The 16,960-nt window shown below is 54.4% G+C and overlaps 1 protein-coding gene across 1 annotated transcript; it reads right to left on the bottom strand.

The window, feature by feature from the left end:
- Window positions 1–827: 827 nt before the first annotated feature.
- On the bottom strand, window positions 828–3,671 carry BARX1 (BARX homeobox 1). Its single transcript, XM_032193830.1, has 4 exons — window positions 3,467–3,671; window positions 1,520–1,808; window positions 1,319–1,403; window positions 828–992 (listed from the first exon to the last, which is right to left on the bottom strand). The coding sequence occupies exons 1-4, from the start codon at window positions 3,669–3,671 to the stop codon at window positions 828–830; spliced, it is 744 nt and encodes a 247-aa protein (XP_032049721.1).
- Between the last annotated feature and the right edge of the window lie 13,289 nt (window positions 3,672–16,960).

Below are 16,960 nucleotides of genomic sequence, written 5' to 3' on the forward strand. Positions count from 1 at the left end.
TTGCTACGTCGCCGCAATTAGCAAAGAGCCTCGGGAAAGGGGCCGTGACCCGAGGCAGAGGCGGGCAAGGAGCCGGGGCTGGGGAGCCGAGAGGGTCCCGTACCCGGCGTGCCGAGCCCCAAAGCCGCTCCAACCAGCAGCACTTCGTTCCCTGTTTGTACAGTGCGAAAGCATCGCCTCGCTCCTGCCCCGCTGCGCTCCAGCAAACCCGGGGGTGCTGCCCCCGACCGGGACAGGCGGCCTCGGGCCTCGCGTCTGAATCTCAGACAGATTAACTGCTGCCGAGGGAAAGAAAAAAAAATAATAGAAAAAAATAGGAAAAAAAAATAGGAAAAGCATGACGCTACTCAGAGCAATAGTTCATAAAATACTTTATTGAAATAAAGTAAATATCTTCGCATTAATAAAACTGATCGTAAAATGCAGTTTTCGAGTAACTAGGGGCACCACAGGGTTTCAGACAGCGAGCGGACGTGAAGGTGGGGTCCAGTGTCCTCCTCCTGGCCCCTCGGGGCCGTCGCACAGCGGGGGCCGGGGCGCAGCGCCCCGCGGGCGCGGAGAGGAGCGGCGGGGCTGGGGCCAGGGACGCGGCCGGGCCAAACGCTGGATTCGTCGGAAACCGAAGGCGACAGCAGTCCACGAACCGCTTGGTTCCCCCCTTCCAGCCCTCTTCCCCCTGGGTCGCTGCCGGCGGAGCGGGGAGGTGCGGGGCCGGTGGCTCCTCCCGGGGACCCCGGCCCGGGGCGGCGGCGGCGGCGCTCGGTGGCCGCGCTCCCGGCCGGGCGGAGCGGCTCGGGGCCGGCGGCGGTGGGGCCGGGCCGTGCCGGTCACTCCTCCTGGCTGACCTCAGCCGGCGAGCCCAGGCTCTCGGGCGGCTTCTCGGCGTCCCGGGCTCGTTCCTGCTCCGAGAGCTGCTCGCTGCTGGGGATGGAGTTCTTCTTGGGGCGGCCCTTGGGTTTGGTGGGGGACTCCAGGCCGCCCCCCTGCAGCACCTGCGAGGCGGGGAGGGAGCACAGGGGGGGACAGCCGAGTAAAAGCGGTTCTCGGGCGGCCCCGCTCGGGAGAAGCCTCCCGCGGCCCCGCTCCGAGCCGAGCCGAGCAGCCCGATGGGGGCGGCAGCAAAACCAGGAGGGCCCGGCCCGGGCGATGCTGGCCTCACAGACCGCGGGCACACAAATAGATCACTTTAAATATTAGAATAGAACTTTTTTCCCCCCCGTCGCATGCATTTTTGCCCTGGGCATGCAGAAGGCCGAGGCGGCAGAGCTGCCCCCGTACCGCGGCGGGGCGCGCAGAAGGGTCAGAGGCGGGCACTTACTATTTTCTTCCATTTCATGCGCCTGTTCTGGTACCAGGTTTTCACCTGGAGCTGGCTGAGCCCCAGCGATTCGGCCAGGTCTATTCTGCGGGAGAGAGACAGGCGGTGAGACCCAGTCCGGCCGGCCCGCGGCTCCTCTCCCTCCCCAGCAAAAACTCCCCCCGCGCCCTGCCCCGCTCCGGAGGGCCCGGCCTGCCCTACCTGTCGGGCGTGGAGAGGTATTTCTGCTTCTCGAAGCGCTTCTCAAGCCCCATGAGCTGCAGCTCGGTGAAGACGGTGCGGCTGCGGCGCCCCTTCTTGGCCTTGCCGCCCGGCTCGGGGGGGCCCGGCTCCAGCTTGCCGCGGAGGTGCAGCTCCAGCGGGAGATGGGGCGAGGCGGAGCCGCCCTGCAGCCCCGAGCCGGCGGCCAGCAGCGCCGAGCTCAGCCCCGAGCAGCCCAAGGGAGCCAGCGGGAACTTGAACACGGCCGCCGGCTCCGCCTTCAGCACGGCTGCGGGAGAGAGGGGCCGTGAGAGCCGGGCAGACCCCGCGGGGAGCCCGCACGCAGCCCCCCCGGGCCCGCCCGTCTCCCCGAGGACGCGGGGTCACACTTTGCCCTCCGGCCGGCAGCCGGTGATTACCGGGTGATTCCCGGCGTACAGGTGGAAACGCTTTAAAACGATTCCCAAAAGATTCCCAAGCGCTCCCCGCCGATGCTCCCGAGCAGCTGCCGCAGCCGCGGCCGCCAGCTCGGCTTCGCCCCCGACGTGCGGCCGGGGCCGGGCGGGCAGCCCCCCGCGGGTTTCCCTGCCCGGAGCCCCTCAGCGCGATTTCAGTCCCCGAACAATTGAATCGCATCTTCCCCCGGGCCCCGCAGCGCGATTTTAACCCGCAAACAATCGCATCTTCCTCCGGGACCCACAGCCCCCGGCTTGGCTGCGAAAACGCGCTCGGGAGCACGGCCGGCAGCTCCCTCGATGGCACCGAGCTGCGAGCCCACCCCAGGGCCGGCACAGAGCGGCTCAGGCCCCTCTCGGCCCCGGGAGAGCCCTGCAGGGCCCGGGGGCCCCGGCCCGGTCCCGCAGCCCCCAGCGGGTTCCGGGCGCGCCGGGTGCGGAGTCGCCCCCCGCGGACCCCCGGCCCTAAAAACCCGGCAGCAATCCCCACGGGTGGGCTGTAAGGAACTTCACTGCGGGTTCCTCCTCCTCGGCCGCAGCAGAAACCCCGCTGCTGCTCAAAGCCGCGTCTCGCCGCCCGGCAGCCTGAGAACTGCGTTTTAGCCGGACCGGTGCTTGAAACCGGTACTTAAAGCAACGCAGATTTCCGCATGTCCTAATCTATGTTGCTCCCTGACTGTGGGGCTCGACGGTTTCCAATTTCTCTTTTAAAAGGAAAAAAAAAAAAAAGAAATCGGGACGGTCCCGTTCCATTCGTTCGTACGGGTGAAAGAGCGGCCTTTCTGCGGTGGGACGGCTTTGGAAACGAAAGCTTCTGGCAGCGCACCGAAACACTCGCCTTTACAAAAACCAACGACCAAAAAAAAAAAAAAAAAGAGAGAAAAAGAAAACAGAAAAAATGAAAAAATGAAAAAATGAAAAAAAAAAAGAGAGAGAGATATGTCATTAACGTTCTGCATTTGTCCTAGATGCTGTAACAGAGGGGACAGATCGCGCTTTCCATCCATCGCCCTGTCTGTCTGTCCGTCCATCCGTCGGGCTTCCAGCTGACGCCGTGTCCGCGGGGCTCCCCGCAGCCCCCCGGCTGTGCCCGCCGCGCAGGGCCCCGGCACTTGCACCTCACCCGAACCCCCAAAATCCCCAAATCCTCGGGGCAGCCGCCCTCTGCCCGGGACCGTCAGTGGCAGCCACGCAAAGCTCCGCTTTAGGCCCCAAGCGCTACACCGCGGCGCCGGCCCCCAGCCTGCCCGGTGTGCAGGGAGCCCGGCGGCTGCTCGCTGCCCAAATTAACGGGGTTTGCTTCCGAGGAGCGGCTCGAAGCCGCGCTCTGCCCGCCAGCCCCGGGAGCCCAGCGGCGCCCCGATGCAGCGCGGTCCCGGCGAGCCGCAGCCCGGAGCCTGCTCCCTCCCCGGCCCCGGGACCCCTCGGGCCGCGGTGCCCGGAGCTCGGAGCCCGGATCCCGGAGGCGGCCCGGCCCCGCGGCAGCACGTACCTAGGTGGTTGTGGTAGGGCCGGGCCGAGAGCAGCGCCTGCACCCCGAACTTGAGGAGCTCCCCGGCCGGCGCCGCGCCCTTGGCGTCCGGGGGGTCGGTGAGGATCTCCTCGATCATGAAGCTGCGGTAGCGGTGCGAGCGGTGGTCGGGGAAGGCTTCGGCCGGGAAGTAGTGCGCGGCCCCCAGCTCCAGCGGGTGCTGCATCCTCGCCGCCCCCGGGGAGGGGGGGGGTGAGCCCCGGCCGCGGGGCCGAGGCTCCGCCGGGCCGCCCTAGCGCAGCCCCCCGGCCGGCACCGCTGGGAGCCGGGCAGGGGGGGCTCTGCCCATCGCCCCGCCGCCGCCCCCCGCCCTGTCCCTGCCCCTGCCCCTACCCCCGGGCAGGGCTCGGCTCGGCCCCCCCAGCTCGAACGGCTCGGCACCGGGCCGCGAGCGCTGCCTGCACCGGGGCGCGGCACCGGGCAGCGTTTCTCCGCCCCGGGCCGCGGGGCAGCCGCCTATATAGCGCCCGGCCCGGCGGGGCTGGCGGCGCGGCGGGGGAGGGCGCGGGAGGGGCCGCGGAGGAAGGAAGGGGCCGGGGCGGGCGAGTACCTGGAAGCGAGAGGTTAGGGCAGAGCATTTGATCCCCTGCCATAGAAAGCAAATTACCCACGGTTCTGCCTGCCCGCCGCGGGACAGCAGACACCCAAACAAGCGCCGGGCCCTTCCAGCGCGGCCCCGACCCCCCGACCCCCGGCCCCCGGCCCCGGGGCAGCCCCCGGGCGCCGCCCCGCCACCTGCCCGCCCCCCCGGGCCGGCTCCCCCCGGGGCTGAGCGGAGGAGGAGCCGCCGCCTCTTCCCCCCCCCACCCCCAGCCGCGGAGCCCGAGGCGACCCGGGGCCGGCCCCGACGCCCGCAGCGCGCTCGGGGGGCTCGGGGCTGTCGGGACCCCCGGGCTGGCCCCGCGGGGTCGCTCGGCGAGCAAGGGGAGAGGTTGGGAGGGTTTCCCCGCGGTCCTGGGGCCGCGGCCAAAATGCCCCCGCCACGTCCTTCCTCCGCCTTTCATTGCATGCGCCCAAAGCCAGGTGCTTCTTGAATTCGTTTCTGCTCGGTGCTTTTAGGACTTCCCGAGGTAACCTGTCCCATACCCTCGCTGCCACTTGTACCAGGCGGCTCCGCTTGGATTTGCTGCTTGCCCCGCGTCCCTTCAGCTCACAGCCGTGCCCCTCGTTCCTCGCAAACGCCGAAAGCCGCTGCCCCTGCCCTCCTTAGGGCCCCGGCTGCCGCTGCCGTGTCCCCTGCAGGCAGGGACGGGACGGGACCGACCGGCACCGACCCCCCGGGCCGCCCTCCGAGCTCGGCGGAGCCCAGCGCACCGGGACGGGACCCGCCCGGTTCCCTCCGCGGCCACTCGTCCGTCTGTCTGTATTTTGTCCGTCTTTATTTAGAGCAGGAGCTACTCTCACGCCAAGGTACCGATTTCTAACGGCCAAGGCAAAAGAGGCCGCTGGTGAATAACGAGAAGAATAATTTACGCGTAAACTGGGGAGAATTTGGGGCCCATTCAAGCGAGCGGACACATCCACAGCAGCCTGAACCAGCCTCCCCTCCGGGAGCGGCACACACAGCACACACCGCCGAGCACCCGTCCCCGTGCCGCACCTCGCTGCCCTTCCCTCAGCGCCCTGCGGGCTGGACGCGCTGCGCCCCGCAGCTCAGCGCCAGCCCCGCACCTCCCTGCTTTGCCCAGGGCGCAGCCTGCGGGACGTCGCTACCGAGCGGCAGAAATCCGCTGCGGAGCAAATCCTGCTGCTACGAGGACATCGGGCGGTGCTTTATTTTATTTTTTGTCAGTGATTCTTGAAAGGACCGAAATCGCCTAACTCCCTGCGCTCTTACACACGGGGTTTTGCACCCTGCGCCCTGCCCCGCCGCTCACACGGCCCCTCGGAGCCGCGCTGCCCCGAGCAGCATCACCTCGGAGCTCGGCGGGGTTTGGGGACGAAAGGGACGTTTCTGCAGGCCCCAAATTGTGTGCACTTCGTTTTCCATCTGCTAGAAGGGAATCACCTTTTTTCCTTAAAAGGAAAGAAAGAAGGGTTTATTTTGCTCGCACCAAGCAAAGGGTCTATCGAACTGTTAGAAATACAAATTATTTCGACAGTTACCCACTTTTTAGCATTTTTTTACGCACGTACGTCATTAGTTTCAGAACCTATCAATACCTCTGCCCTGTTCAGGAGCTCTCCCGATCTTTATTTTCTATAAACGCGGAGCGTTTGGAGCCTCCTTTTGCTCTCTTCTGCACTTGGGGCATCCCGGCAGCCGTCTGCTCGTCGGCCGGGGCTCGGGGCAGCGAAAGCCGCGCCCTGAAGGAGGAGAGGAGCCCGCTCAGCGCCCCCAAACCCTTCCCCTGGCCGGGGGCTTTCCCCTCGCCGACTGCTGCCCGTTTGGACGGGGAAAGATTTTTTCCGCCGCCTTTTCCACGCGACTTCTCGGGGCGTCCTTCTCCCCTGAGCCACAGCAAGGAGCAAAAGGACCAAATGCGCGCTCCCTGCCCCTTGCAGCCCGCAGCCAGCTCCCGGCACGGCGCCGTCACCCCGACGGCGATGCCCCGACGGGTGCCCCGGGCTGCGGGTTGAAGGACCGAGCACTGCCACACGCATCCCTCCCCGGGCGGTTTGCTGCAGCCACCCGGGCCGAGCAGACAGCCCGGCTGCTCCGGAGCCTCAAATCCTGCTCGGAGACAGCCGGAGGTCGGTGCCGGGGCTCCCCTGCGGGCACACAGCGACGGAGGGCACGAGCGGTGAGTAAGGGAGCACCGGGAGGGATGCTGAGCCTTCCTCTCTCTTTTCTCAGATAAATGGGACTTGTAAAAGAGGTTTTGGTTTGGTTTTGGTTTGGTTTTAGTCGCTGTTGTTTTTTTCTTTCAGCTTTCATTTTGCCTAGTCCCCAGGCAAGGGAAGCAATGCGTGGAAATGCAAACCAGGAGCTAAATGCAAACGGTGACAGATTTCAGGCCGGACATATTTCCTGTAACAGTGTCTCCTCTACAAACTGTCCTCTACTGAAGGCTTACAAAGGTCTGTAGGATCAGGGGCTCATTCACCAGCCCCCCAAAATGCTGTCCCAGCTAACAGACAGCTGCAATTCGCTTTCCCTCGTTGACAGTGTATTTATAACCCTCCTTCCACCTGGAGCTGCTGTCAAAACAAAACAACAACAAAACCCAACCAAAACCAAAAAACCCAACCACCCAAGAAAACCATCAGTGGAGTAACCCGTTGGTGGCATGAGGGAGTCTCCTGCAATACCCTTCTGGGGCCGTGGCCTTCCTTCGGAGCGAGAGCACCTCTGTGGCTTTTATAGGCACTGTGTCGATGGTGATGCGACGCTGCATGCAGCCCTTCCCTGTCACACACAAACCTGTGAACACATACACGTACAAAACAGGGTTTTGATGCACAGGTTCAGCACGGGAAGTGACAGCCCAGTCCTTCAGTGATGGGTGACAGTGAGCACAGGGCCCCAGGCTGCCGTTGACATAAACCCCACAGTCCAGGGCTTCGGAAAAGCCAAGCTGGGCTTTGAATCACACCAAAGCTGATCACACAGCACTGCTGTAACCACTCGTGGATGTGGAACTGAGCACACGAAGCTGCTGTTATCCGTGTTGGGACTACACTGCAAGCAACAAGTGTGGTTTGCAAATGGCAGGATATACATAAAAGGGTAAGTAAAAAGCAGGTACTTAAAAGTAGGTAGTTCAGTTAATACCTTCAACCTTCAACAGCAGCTACAGCTGAACTACCCATTTCTGGGCGCTAAACTACCTTCAGACAGAAATCAATGACTTGTCCTTATCACCCGCGTTTTAGTTTAAATTCAAGCAATCCCTGCATCTGTTGCAAAATTAGAGACGCCCTTAATGATATCACATTAGCCCCTGTGCTGTAAACACTTAAACGTGTGCTTAGGTTATTCACTGCGTACACAGTTGACTGACTGGACTAGGACTGTTTATAGTTCATAAAATTAAGTTAATGACTACATCTGTGTGGAGCTGGGGCCTTCAGTTTTTAAAAGTGAAGTGAAGAAACAGAATAAAATCCCTACATTCTTCAGGTTTACGGCTAGCCCGCAGTCAGTTTGGGTTTCTTGTTCTCAAGTGCTACGTCAGATCTGGATGGCTTGGGTTTATAGATCAGCAGGGAGATGTTTAAGTCATTTAACACAATAATGGCTAATTGAAACATTTTATTTTTAAAATAACAAGATGTTTTATACATATTAAAATCATATTAAAGCTGACTTCCCGGCCTCTCACGAGCACCACCACAGCTAGTTAAAAACCCTGTTAAGAGAGCCAATTACATAATTTAGCTTTCTTTAAGAGCCAAACAGTATAAAACAATTAAGCAACGAAGGGTTCCTTTCTGCCAGCTTATTTCTCAGACAAGCTTTTGATTTGTACGTGGATCTCGTTTCAAAGTCCAGGCACAGAGGCACCGAAGCGCCCCCGTGCCGGACGAGGGCCGGGATCTCCCCTCACTCCCGCAGAGGTGCAACCCCCTGGCACGGAAGGTGCCGCAGAGCGGGCTCAGTGAGACTTACCCAAAATTACCCCGACCAAAAACACCTCGGGAAAACAATCTTAAAGCGAGCAGCCAGGTGCCTGACACCTCCCAGACATCTTCTATTTTCAGACGCTGCCCAGTGCAGCACGGACTGCTGCACATACACCACCTGCCAGGGCAGCAGCACCGGCACCGAGCCTCCCGTGGGCTCCTCCTCTGGAACGAGGCCTGGAGCTCCGCCGGCAGAAGGCTGCACGTGGGGTCCCAGGCTTGGCACGCTCAGGAAGTGAGGACGATTTACCACCTCTGGCTAGAATATTTTTTTTTTCTTTTTGAATAACATTGTGCCACGTGGATTAGGATTTCTCTATGCTGTTTACATTCCTAAGAGCCTTTATCCGTTTTAATCTCTATAGCTTGGCCGAGACTCAACGGGTTCTTAAAAATGTAACTTTGGCTGCGGGAGGCTTGGTCATGAGTTGGGAGCCATGGGAGAACGGCCGGGGGTCAGCTCTGCAGGGTACCTGAGCGGGGGAACCTGGGCAGCCACTCAGGGGAGCCTTGTCCATAGGGAGCTGTGGGTGCCTCACTCTGGTGGGCTGAATTTAAACCCACCAAAAGCCCCAGGACATTGGCCATCATGCCTCTGGTTCAACCACGGCAGGACCTGGTTTAAGGGAACGTGATTTTCATGAGGCGGCAGGCAGCTGATGGCACCGGGTTGTCACAGACAGGTGGGGCTCACGGAAGGGTCATGTTTCCAGCAGCACGAGTGTCCTGCCAAAAGCACCTGCTAAGCTCTAAGGCCAGCCTGAGTAAAGTCCCTGTGCTTCCTCTGTGCACCTGCAGGAGAGATCTGCCAAAAACCTTTCAGGGCTTTGCTTTGTGCATCCCACTCTAAAGCTGATCCGGCTCACAGAGGACTGCAAGTAAAATCCAGCCCAACTCTGCCCCCAGCTCTGCCCCCAGCTGAGACCCTGTCCCCTGCAGCAACCCTCCTGGGCTCGCACAGCTGCCTTGGGACACAGAAACCACTGCCTGGGGGCCAACTAAGAGGCGATACTTACAGCCATGGGAAGGCTGTCCCGTGGGTTCACTTCAGTGGGGGTAAGAGAGGGAAAGTACAAATGTTTCTGCAGGGCTACCTTCCTCCTCCTGCATCCTGCTGCTAGGGGAATAACCATGTTTTTCTTGCTCCTATTAATGGATCCATCTAATTTAGAATGAAATAGGGGACTAGGAAGGTCAGACTTCAGCAAAATACTTTAAAAGGAGACATGTTAATAAAGGCCAATCGGTACACAGGAAATTCCCTTTTCCCTTGAAGGTGTGAGATTTTGGGAGATGAATTGCTTTGTCTTTCACACAAACACAACTATCTGTATGAGAAAAGTTAATTACTCTGTGCACAACAGGCCTCAGCGTAAACCCGGGGCCCATACACAGGCGCCACCACCACCTAGAAGGCTGCAGCGATCCTGCACATTCCCCTGTGCCAAAACAGACCTCCCCTGCCTTCTGGGAGGTGACTAACAGGGGTTGTAGGGCTTCCTAAAACTACTTTTGCGAACGAATGACGTTCCTACACCGCCGGGGGAAGCGTGACAGCCCCTGACCCCCTGCACGACCCTACGGGCCCTGCTCAGTCCAACCCTGCGCCGGGCTCCCCGTGCGCCCGGCCCGGCCCCGGCCCCGGCCCCGCGCCGCTGCTCGTGCCGCGGGTGCCCTCTGCCGGGCCTGGCCGGGCCTCGGCAACATCCCCTGAAGGAAACGGCGGGACAGAATGCTGGTAACGAGGACAAGAGGAATTAGGAACGGCCTCGCCCCCGGCCATCGCGTTTTCGCCTGTCGGGGAGCCCCGCAGAAGAGCGGACTGGCAGCAACGCCCCGGTGCTGGCAGGCAGCAGAAACGCTCAGCCGGGCCCCCCGGCAGCCAGCAGGTCTGTGGCAGGCGGGGACGGAGCGTTTTGTCTCCTCGTGGCTGTTCGGACAGCTGGGTGACCTCTTATCCAGAGCCGGATCAACCTAAAGACTCCCAAGCACGTGTACTAAGCCTTCAACACTGAGGACAAGTGAGGCTCTCACCTGGAAAGGGGCTTTTCGCTCTGAAATAAAAGATTAGTGTTAGGCTATGAGCACATTACTCAAACAAGGGACTCCAACCTCAAATTTAGAGGATCTCACTGCTTTCTTGTCCTCCTCAGGTCTCACAGGGACAGGCAGACCAGCACAGAGCCTGCTGCTGCGGGACCGAAGGGCAGCAGTTTTCCTGCCCCAGCCTGTCGGTGCTCCTGGAGGGAGCAGAGATGCAGAAACATCCCCTCCAGGTGCACAAGAGGAAGGACGAAGCTCTGAGAAGCAAGGCAGCATCTCCTTGGTACTGTATTTATACAACACTGAGCACCAAAGTAAACAGGAAAAAAGTGTAAGCACTCCAACATTGAAAACAGATTCAGCGGTACAACACTGGTAACAGAAATCTTTCCACTAGTTTTCATAAGATAATTGGGGCCTTAGCTTACTCAAAAAAAAAAAAAAAAAAAAAAAAAAAAAAAAAAAAAAGCTGTAGAATGCAGCTTATTCCCTTCAAATCACAAATGAAGTTTCAGCAAAATGCTTTCTAAGCTGTTAATATCACAAGATTTTCCAGCAAAAAGGGAAAGTTCCACTTTTGCTTTTCGTATTTTAGTTAAAAGCAACATGAAAAAACAAGATTTTCACCATGACTAATAAACGAGAGTCATTGTTTTGGAGAAGCTGCTGTGCGCAAGCAGCAGTAGCGATGCCTCCTCAAACAGCTGAGACCTCAGCACCAGCAGACCAGCAGCAGCCTCGGCAAAACAGCCGATGGGTGCGGAGCAGCCTCCCCCAGCGCTGACAGTCCCGTTCAACTTCGCAGACCTCGGTGCGCCCTGGCACTGAGAATTGATATTTCAGCTGTACCAGAAACAGGGTGCCAGAAGTACACAGGGGAGTCCCCGCACACCCGTTTCTGCTCCTTCTCCCTTACACAAATCTGCCGCTCCACTCACCAGCTAGTTCTCGCTGAAGCTCCAAACACTATTACCGCAGCATTCCCTCTCCGATTACTCTGTCTCTCTCACCCCACCTCCCAGCCACAGCAGTAATTTTGGTCCTCCTAACCCCTACTTCTGCCTCCGAAGGCTCTTTGAGATCTCTGTACAAGAGGCAATCCCAGGGAGCTCACATTTTTAACTGAGATAGTGGTTTCCTAAGTCTTTTGTTCTTATGCAGCTCCTGCGTAATCGTTCTTTTTCCCAAACCCACGCCATACACTCCAGCTATGCTCTTTGCTGATGCTTTATGTGATCACAGGGGAGGAAGCTGATCAGTCACTGCTGGGACTGGGATTGGGCCCAGCAACTTTGGAAGCTCTCCCGTCCTGCCCTCTGGGTGAGCATTGTCTTCCAGCACAGACTTTGACCTGCAGGCAAATGGCACAGAGGTGTGACAATCCTTGGTCTTTTATTCATTCCTCGTTTGTTGCCCTGCCAGCCTGTCTCTGGAAGAGCAACAGCTCAGCTGCAATGGAGAAGTTCACCTTTCAACACCTTGCAGCATCAGGCAGTTGCACTAATGCCAACTGCGTGTACTCGGAGCCATTTACCTGCTGGTTTCATACTGAGCTTCTAAGCAAAAAAACAAACAACAGAGTGACCAAATGCTACGGCCTGCAGAACTGAACCATCCCATAGCCATTTTCTGATCTTTCTAACCAAATTTCTCCTTTCTGTATGCTTACTGCTCATTCTCTTCTGAGGGATCAGACTAGTAACTCATGAGTGGAAAATCAGGATTACCTTTTCTCTCTGGAGGACTTCTTGAATGACTGGGCTTTGAGTGTTAAATGATAGCAATCCTCTAACAAGTTATGGAAGAGCCTTTGAGTTTGACGTTTTTATAAACACCAACCTTTTTATCCTCAATGTTTGTTGTTTAAGGAAATCCCTTCTAGCTCTTACGCATGTATAACATATAAAACAATTGAATTAATACCATATGAGGGTAGAGGGGTGAAAAATCATGTCTATAGCCAAAATAGTTCAGAAAAACTGTACAGCTGAGGTTTAAGATTGCCTATAGTGACTTTGTATTTTGTTTAGACATTGGTGTTAATTCTTCATATGGATTATGTGCAGATTACAACAGCATGTGCTGTGTGCTGTATAATTTATGAACTGTAAACTTCTTATGTTTTGGGGTTGTAAGTTATAACTGAACAGAATCTAAACTACCACCAAATGGAGCATTTTTTTCTTTTTCTGGATTAACGTAAAACTCTTTTGTGGGTTTGGGGCTGAGTGGAAAGCTCAAGGCCAAATACTTGCATACTCATTCTCAGCAAGCTGGTAGCTCAAGCTTTATAAATTTAAATATCTTTTATGCTCTTCACATGTATTATCTGTACTGGTAGAATTCCAAAGCAGGATCACCTGACTGGGTTTGTGCTGTACATGAGAGGAGGAAAACAGGAATGGAGGACGGCAGTAGGGAAACACTTCTGCTTGCTCTGAACTACTGGGATGCCGGAGGAAGGGCTTGTGGCTGTGTGGCAGAGCAACGTGGGTGCCTGAGTTCATAAAGGCCACAGGTAGCCCAGCAGCACTGACTACAGGTCTGTGTGAGCCTCAAAAACAGAGCTGAAGCATCTTAACAGGTTTTTAATAAAAATAAAAATCTCAATTAGACACCAGAAAACTTGTAACAGCCCAGGGCTCAGGGCAAGCCCAGCCTTAATGCTCACCCTGCTTCTTTTTATGCAGTCAAAAGGTCTTATAGCTGTCTCATCACAGTTCTCACACGCCAAGAGGCTACCCGATGCTAGACTGCCCCAGACAAAATTTCTCATGGAAACACCCCAAACCGTTTCAGTCCATGGCTGGCATAACCACAACCTTTCTGTCTGCCCCCGCTCTGCAGCAAGCCCCAGAAGCACCTGAGTGAGGGCTCCCACCCTGGGCGTTCAAACGACCGAGGAAAGCCGTGCTGCTTTGCTTGAGCTCTCGACAGTGAGTGATATTTCTCACTCCCATGCCTGGAGTTTACGCAGCAGAACTTAAACAAACAGCTTTACGGGAGAGGAAGAAGGAACCCAAATAAAGAGTAAACCTGGAAATCCTGCAGATGAACAGAAGGTGAGAATCCTGCCCTCTGGGCACGTTGGCAAAGGCTGTGAAGACAGTCCTGCTCCAGCTGTATGCAGCTGCTGAAGTAGCCAGCCACTGCCTGCTCCCTTGCCTGTATCTCACCCATCTATCGTCAGGGCTCAGAAAAAATCCAAGTCTTGGCCAGATCAGTCCTTTACTCCTCAGGGATATTCAGCATCTGGGGCTCTATCCAGCAGCTGAATCACCACAGGGACATTTACAAATTACACTTTTCAATAGATTGTATTTTACTTTGACACATTTTATTGTTTACAAGGTTTACTCGGGAGATAAAACAAAAGTTAATTACATCAACTGATACATCAGGCAAATGGATTGATTTGATATCCCCTCCAGATGGGCTTCCTTTGCGTGGCAGCACACATACCACATCTTAAGGAAGGGAGACAGAATACGTTAGGAAGGCACATTTGAGCCATCAGACTGACACTTCTTTATTACAGTGTATTTATTTTTTATCATGTGCTTTGACAGAAGTCTCATAAAGTGTTATGCTCCTTCTGTAGGGTCAAAGTCTTGTGACCTTCCATGATTTTAGAGAGAAGGAACATAATTTTAGAGGGCATGTTTATTATTTCTGTAAACAGTCTGTTTTCTATGCCAAGAGAACAGTTTTTCTGTATGTGCTCAGATGACAGCTCAACTTCACTGGCTTACTTTCCTGACTGAGTCTCGCCTGCCAAATGTTTTTGATCATAGTCTGGCAAACAAAACAATATTAATAGTAGAGCTGAGCAAATAATCTCCAGAAAACGGCTGATTTTTTTAAGCCTCTTTTTATTGCCCGCATAATATTCCTGAATCAAATGTGGTTTCCTCAAGTCTAACTACAATGCTAAGCACTCTATTTTTATTAAAAACAAAGTAAATCAAATCCGTGGAATTAGAAAAGCTGCTTGCAAAATGGTTAGCTGTGATAAAGCAGGTACATCTCTCTGTGCTGTTTACATCCCCTAAGAAGTGTCTGTGCCCTTCAAGCATGAGTGCCTGCGCTTGTCGATTTAAACTCTGGACACGTGGCTTCCAAAGCTGTTTTTACTGGCACAGACATTCACGGAAGGGGTGACAAGAACACAGCCAAAGCAAACGTGTTTTAAAATCTCACTGAGTAGTCCACTTCTGCCGTATATACTGTTTTCTGATAACTGCACTGACATAACTTATTTTCCCAGCGAGTGGTGAAGACAGACGTATTTCAAATTCACCTTTCTGAATGCCCTGCACTCAGGCATGCCTGGTTATGTGGTCATCATACACCACGTGCTCTAAACCCTTGCTCTACTGTGGCCCACAACAATACTCGCAGCACACTGCAGATGCTGTGAGCTTGAAGCAATCTGATGCCTCAGGTGGTTTGGTTTGGTTGATTTTTCTGAGTGGCACAGAGCTGGTAAAACACCTGTGTTGTCCCACTATCATGTCAAGAAAGGTAGAATTATGGACTGTACTTTTGACTGTTGTCTATGGAACAGCCTTCTGGATAACACTGCAGCTGAACGTACAAAAGCTTTAAGACACGATGATGGCACTTATGGCACTTACCACTTCATATCACGTTTTCACTCCTGTTCCCACAGAGAGAACAGCATAAGAGAGATGGAGAATCTGGCTCACTGCTGCCTCCAGGAGCATTCGAGTCCCTCTTACAGGGATGGGTTTATTCAGGGACTTGGACTGGAGTTACTGAAAGTGCTAGCTAAACGTATCACACAAATTCCCAGGCAGATGCACCTGGAACAACCCTTCGTCCAAGACAATCTGCAAGACAGCTCTCAAGCAATACTTCCATATCTACCTAGAGCTGTCCCCTCCCCTCTGGATACACAGCTCCAGGAGTGCTAGTGAGCTATATTCCTACAAATATCTGCAGTCCTTTTTGTCAAAGTCTAATCCTGAGGTCTCTGGGTTTTGTTTAATGCCTTAAAGATCATAAAACACAAGGTTTCACCTCTGCAGCTCAGTCTTCCTGATCTGCATTTTTTGTCTTCCCGCACAAATCTTGTGACAGGTTGCTCTGTTTTGGCAACTAAAAGACGCACACTGACTCACTGCTTGACTCTGCTCCTTGGCCATTCCAGATGGTTTATTAAGATGTAGTTCCTACTCCCTACCCTTCTTTCTTTTCCCAACTTTCTTTCCCAGGCTAACACAACCATAAAGGCCAAAGTGCATTTTTAAGGTCTTGAAGCTAACAAATGTAAAGTATATACAAAAAATCTGGAAAGATAAATAGATGGATACTCAATAACATCCCATACAAACACTCGATTAAAAGAGAAAACAAACAAACCAAAAAACAAAACAGTGAGAATAATAAACCAAACCCTACAGAATAGGAAGACCGGTAACATGACAGAGAAACAGTTGCACGTTTTTAAAAGGAATAGGAACCAAATCCAGATGAAACCGAGTGAAAGGACAAGAAATGGGTGAGACGGGAAGAAATGTGTCTGCTGCACTTGTCCTGCTCTGAAACAAAACCCACCCTGGCCCGAGGAGTTCCACCCTCAGGGTGCTGCACATCAGAGGATGGGAGGGAGGAGTGGGAGGTGTCACCAACACTCTGCCCAGGCAAAACGTCGTGGAAAACCTGTGGCAATAGTCATCATTGTCTGCTCCAGGAAAAAGTTGCAAGCCAAAAAGGTGAATGAGTTCCAAAAAAACATTCGCACGGTATCTAGGAGATACACTGGCTGCAATGGATCTGCAAACTTGCTCCTACTTAAGATCCACTCTCCAAACTAACAACAGCATTACCACATTCCACTGCGGACTGCTCTAACCTCAAAAGCGGCCTTTCCAGCTATTTTTTCTTGCTACTGGCATTGTTTCATTACATCTGCTGATTATCTCTGGCAGTCTTTTGTTCTCTTCCCATAACACTGATGCTCACTGCAAACAAGACAGACATTGTATAATCTGTGATACGCCTGCATAAACACTGCAAATGAGAGGCCTGTAGCGAAAACCTAAACCCTCTTTGTAAAGGCTGTGTTTATGCTGGAAAAGAACAGTGATATACCCAGTGAGCGAGTGGGACCTAAGAAAAAAAAAAAAAAAAAAAAAGAGGAATAATGTGTTTAAGTCCAGTGCTTGTGCCAGAGAGGTAAGGAGCAGGAATGATTTGGGTGCAGAAATCACAGTAAAAGTTTAAAGGCAGGCGCCCAGTATTCTTTGTGATGCTTTACTCTCCAGATTAACTAACTACAGCTAGCTGCTATGGCTCTGAATTGGAAAGTGCTCAGAAGGCCCTGCTGAAAAGCACACGTTATGTTGGCAGACCATGTGATCAAGGTACAAAATATCACCAAATTGAGTTTCCAACATATGCAGGAACTACTGAGATGAAGCAGAAGATCTTCTGCGATGAAACCCAGCTTGGCACCACAGCAATCTGAGCCCCAAAATACAAGGAATATAAAAAGAAGCAGTACCTTAATAAAGAAAGAAACTGTTGCAGAGCTGAGGGAAAGAGGAAAAAAAAAAAAAAAAAAAAAGGAAAAAAAAAAAAAAACACACACACAACAGATGCACGATGTTAATTTGCCACAAGGTGGCATGTGCTGATCTAAAATAAGTTCCAGCCAGGTAAAGTTTGTAAAATCTGAACAGCAGAACGCAGATCTGGGGTTGGTAGGTTTGGCTTCGCGGGAGTTACTCCATTTGTGTCAGGTTTGAACTGGGCCCTAGACTATTAGAGAATCAGTATGTACCTAGAAGTATCACCAAACCTGAATGCATGCCTCTTCCT

The sequence above is a fragment of the Aythya fuligula genome, chromosome 10 (assembly GCF_009819795.1).
Source record: "Aythya fuligula isolate bAytFul2 chromosome 10, bAytFul2.pri, whole genome shotgun sequence".
NCBI classification, from domain to species: Eukaryota; Metazoa; Chordata; class Aves; order Anseriformes; family Anatidae; genus Aythya; species Aythya fuligula.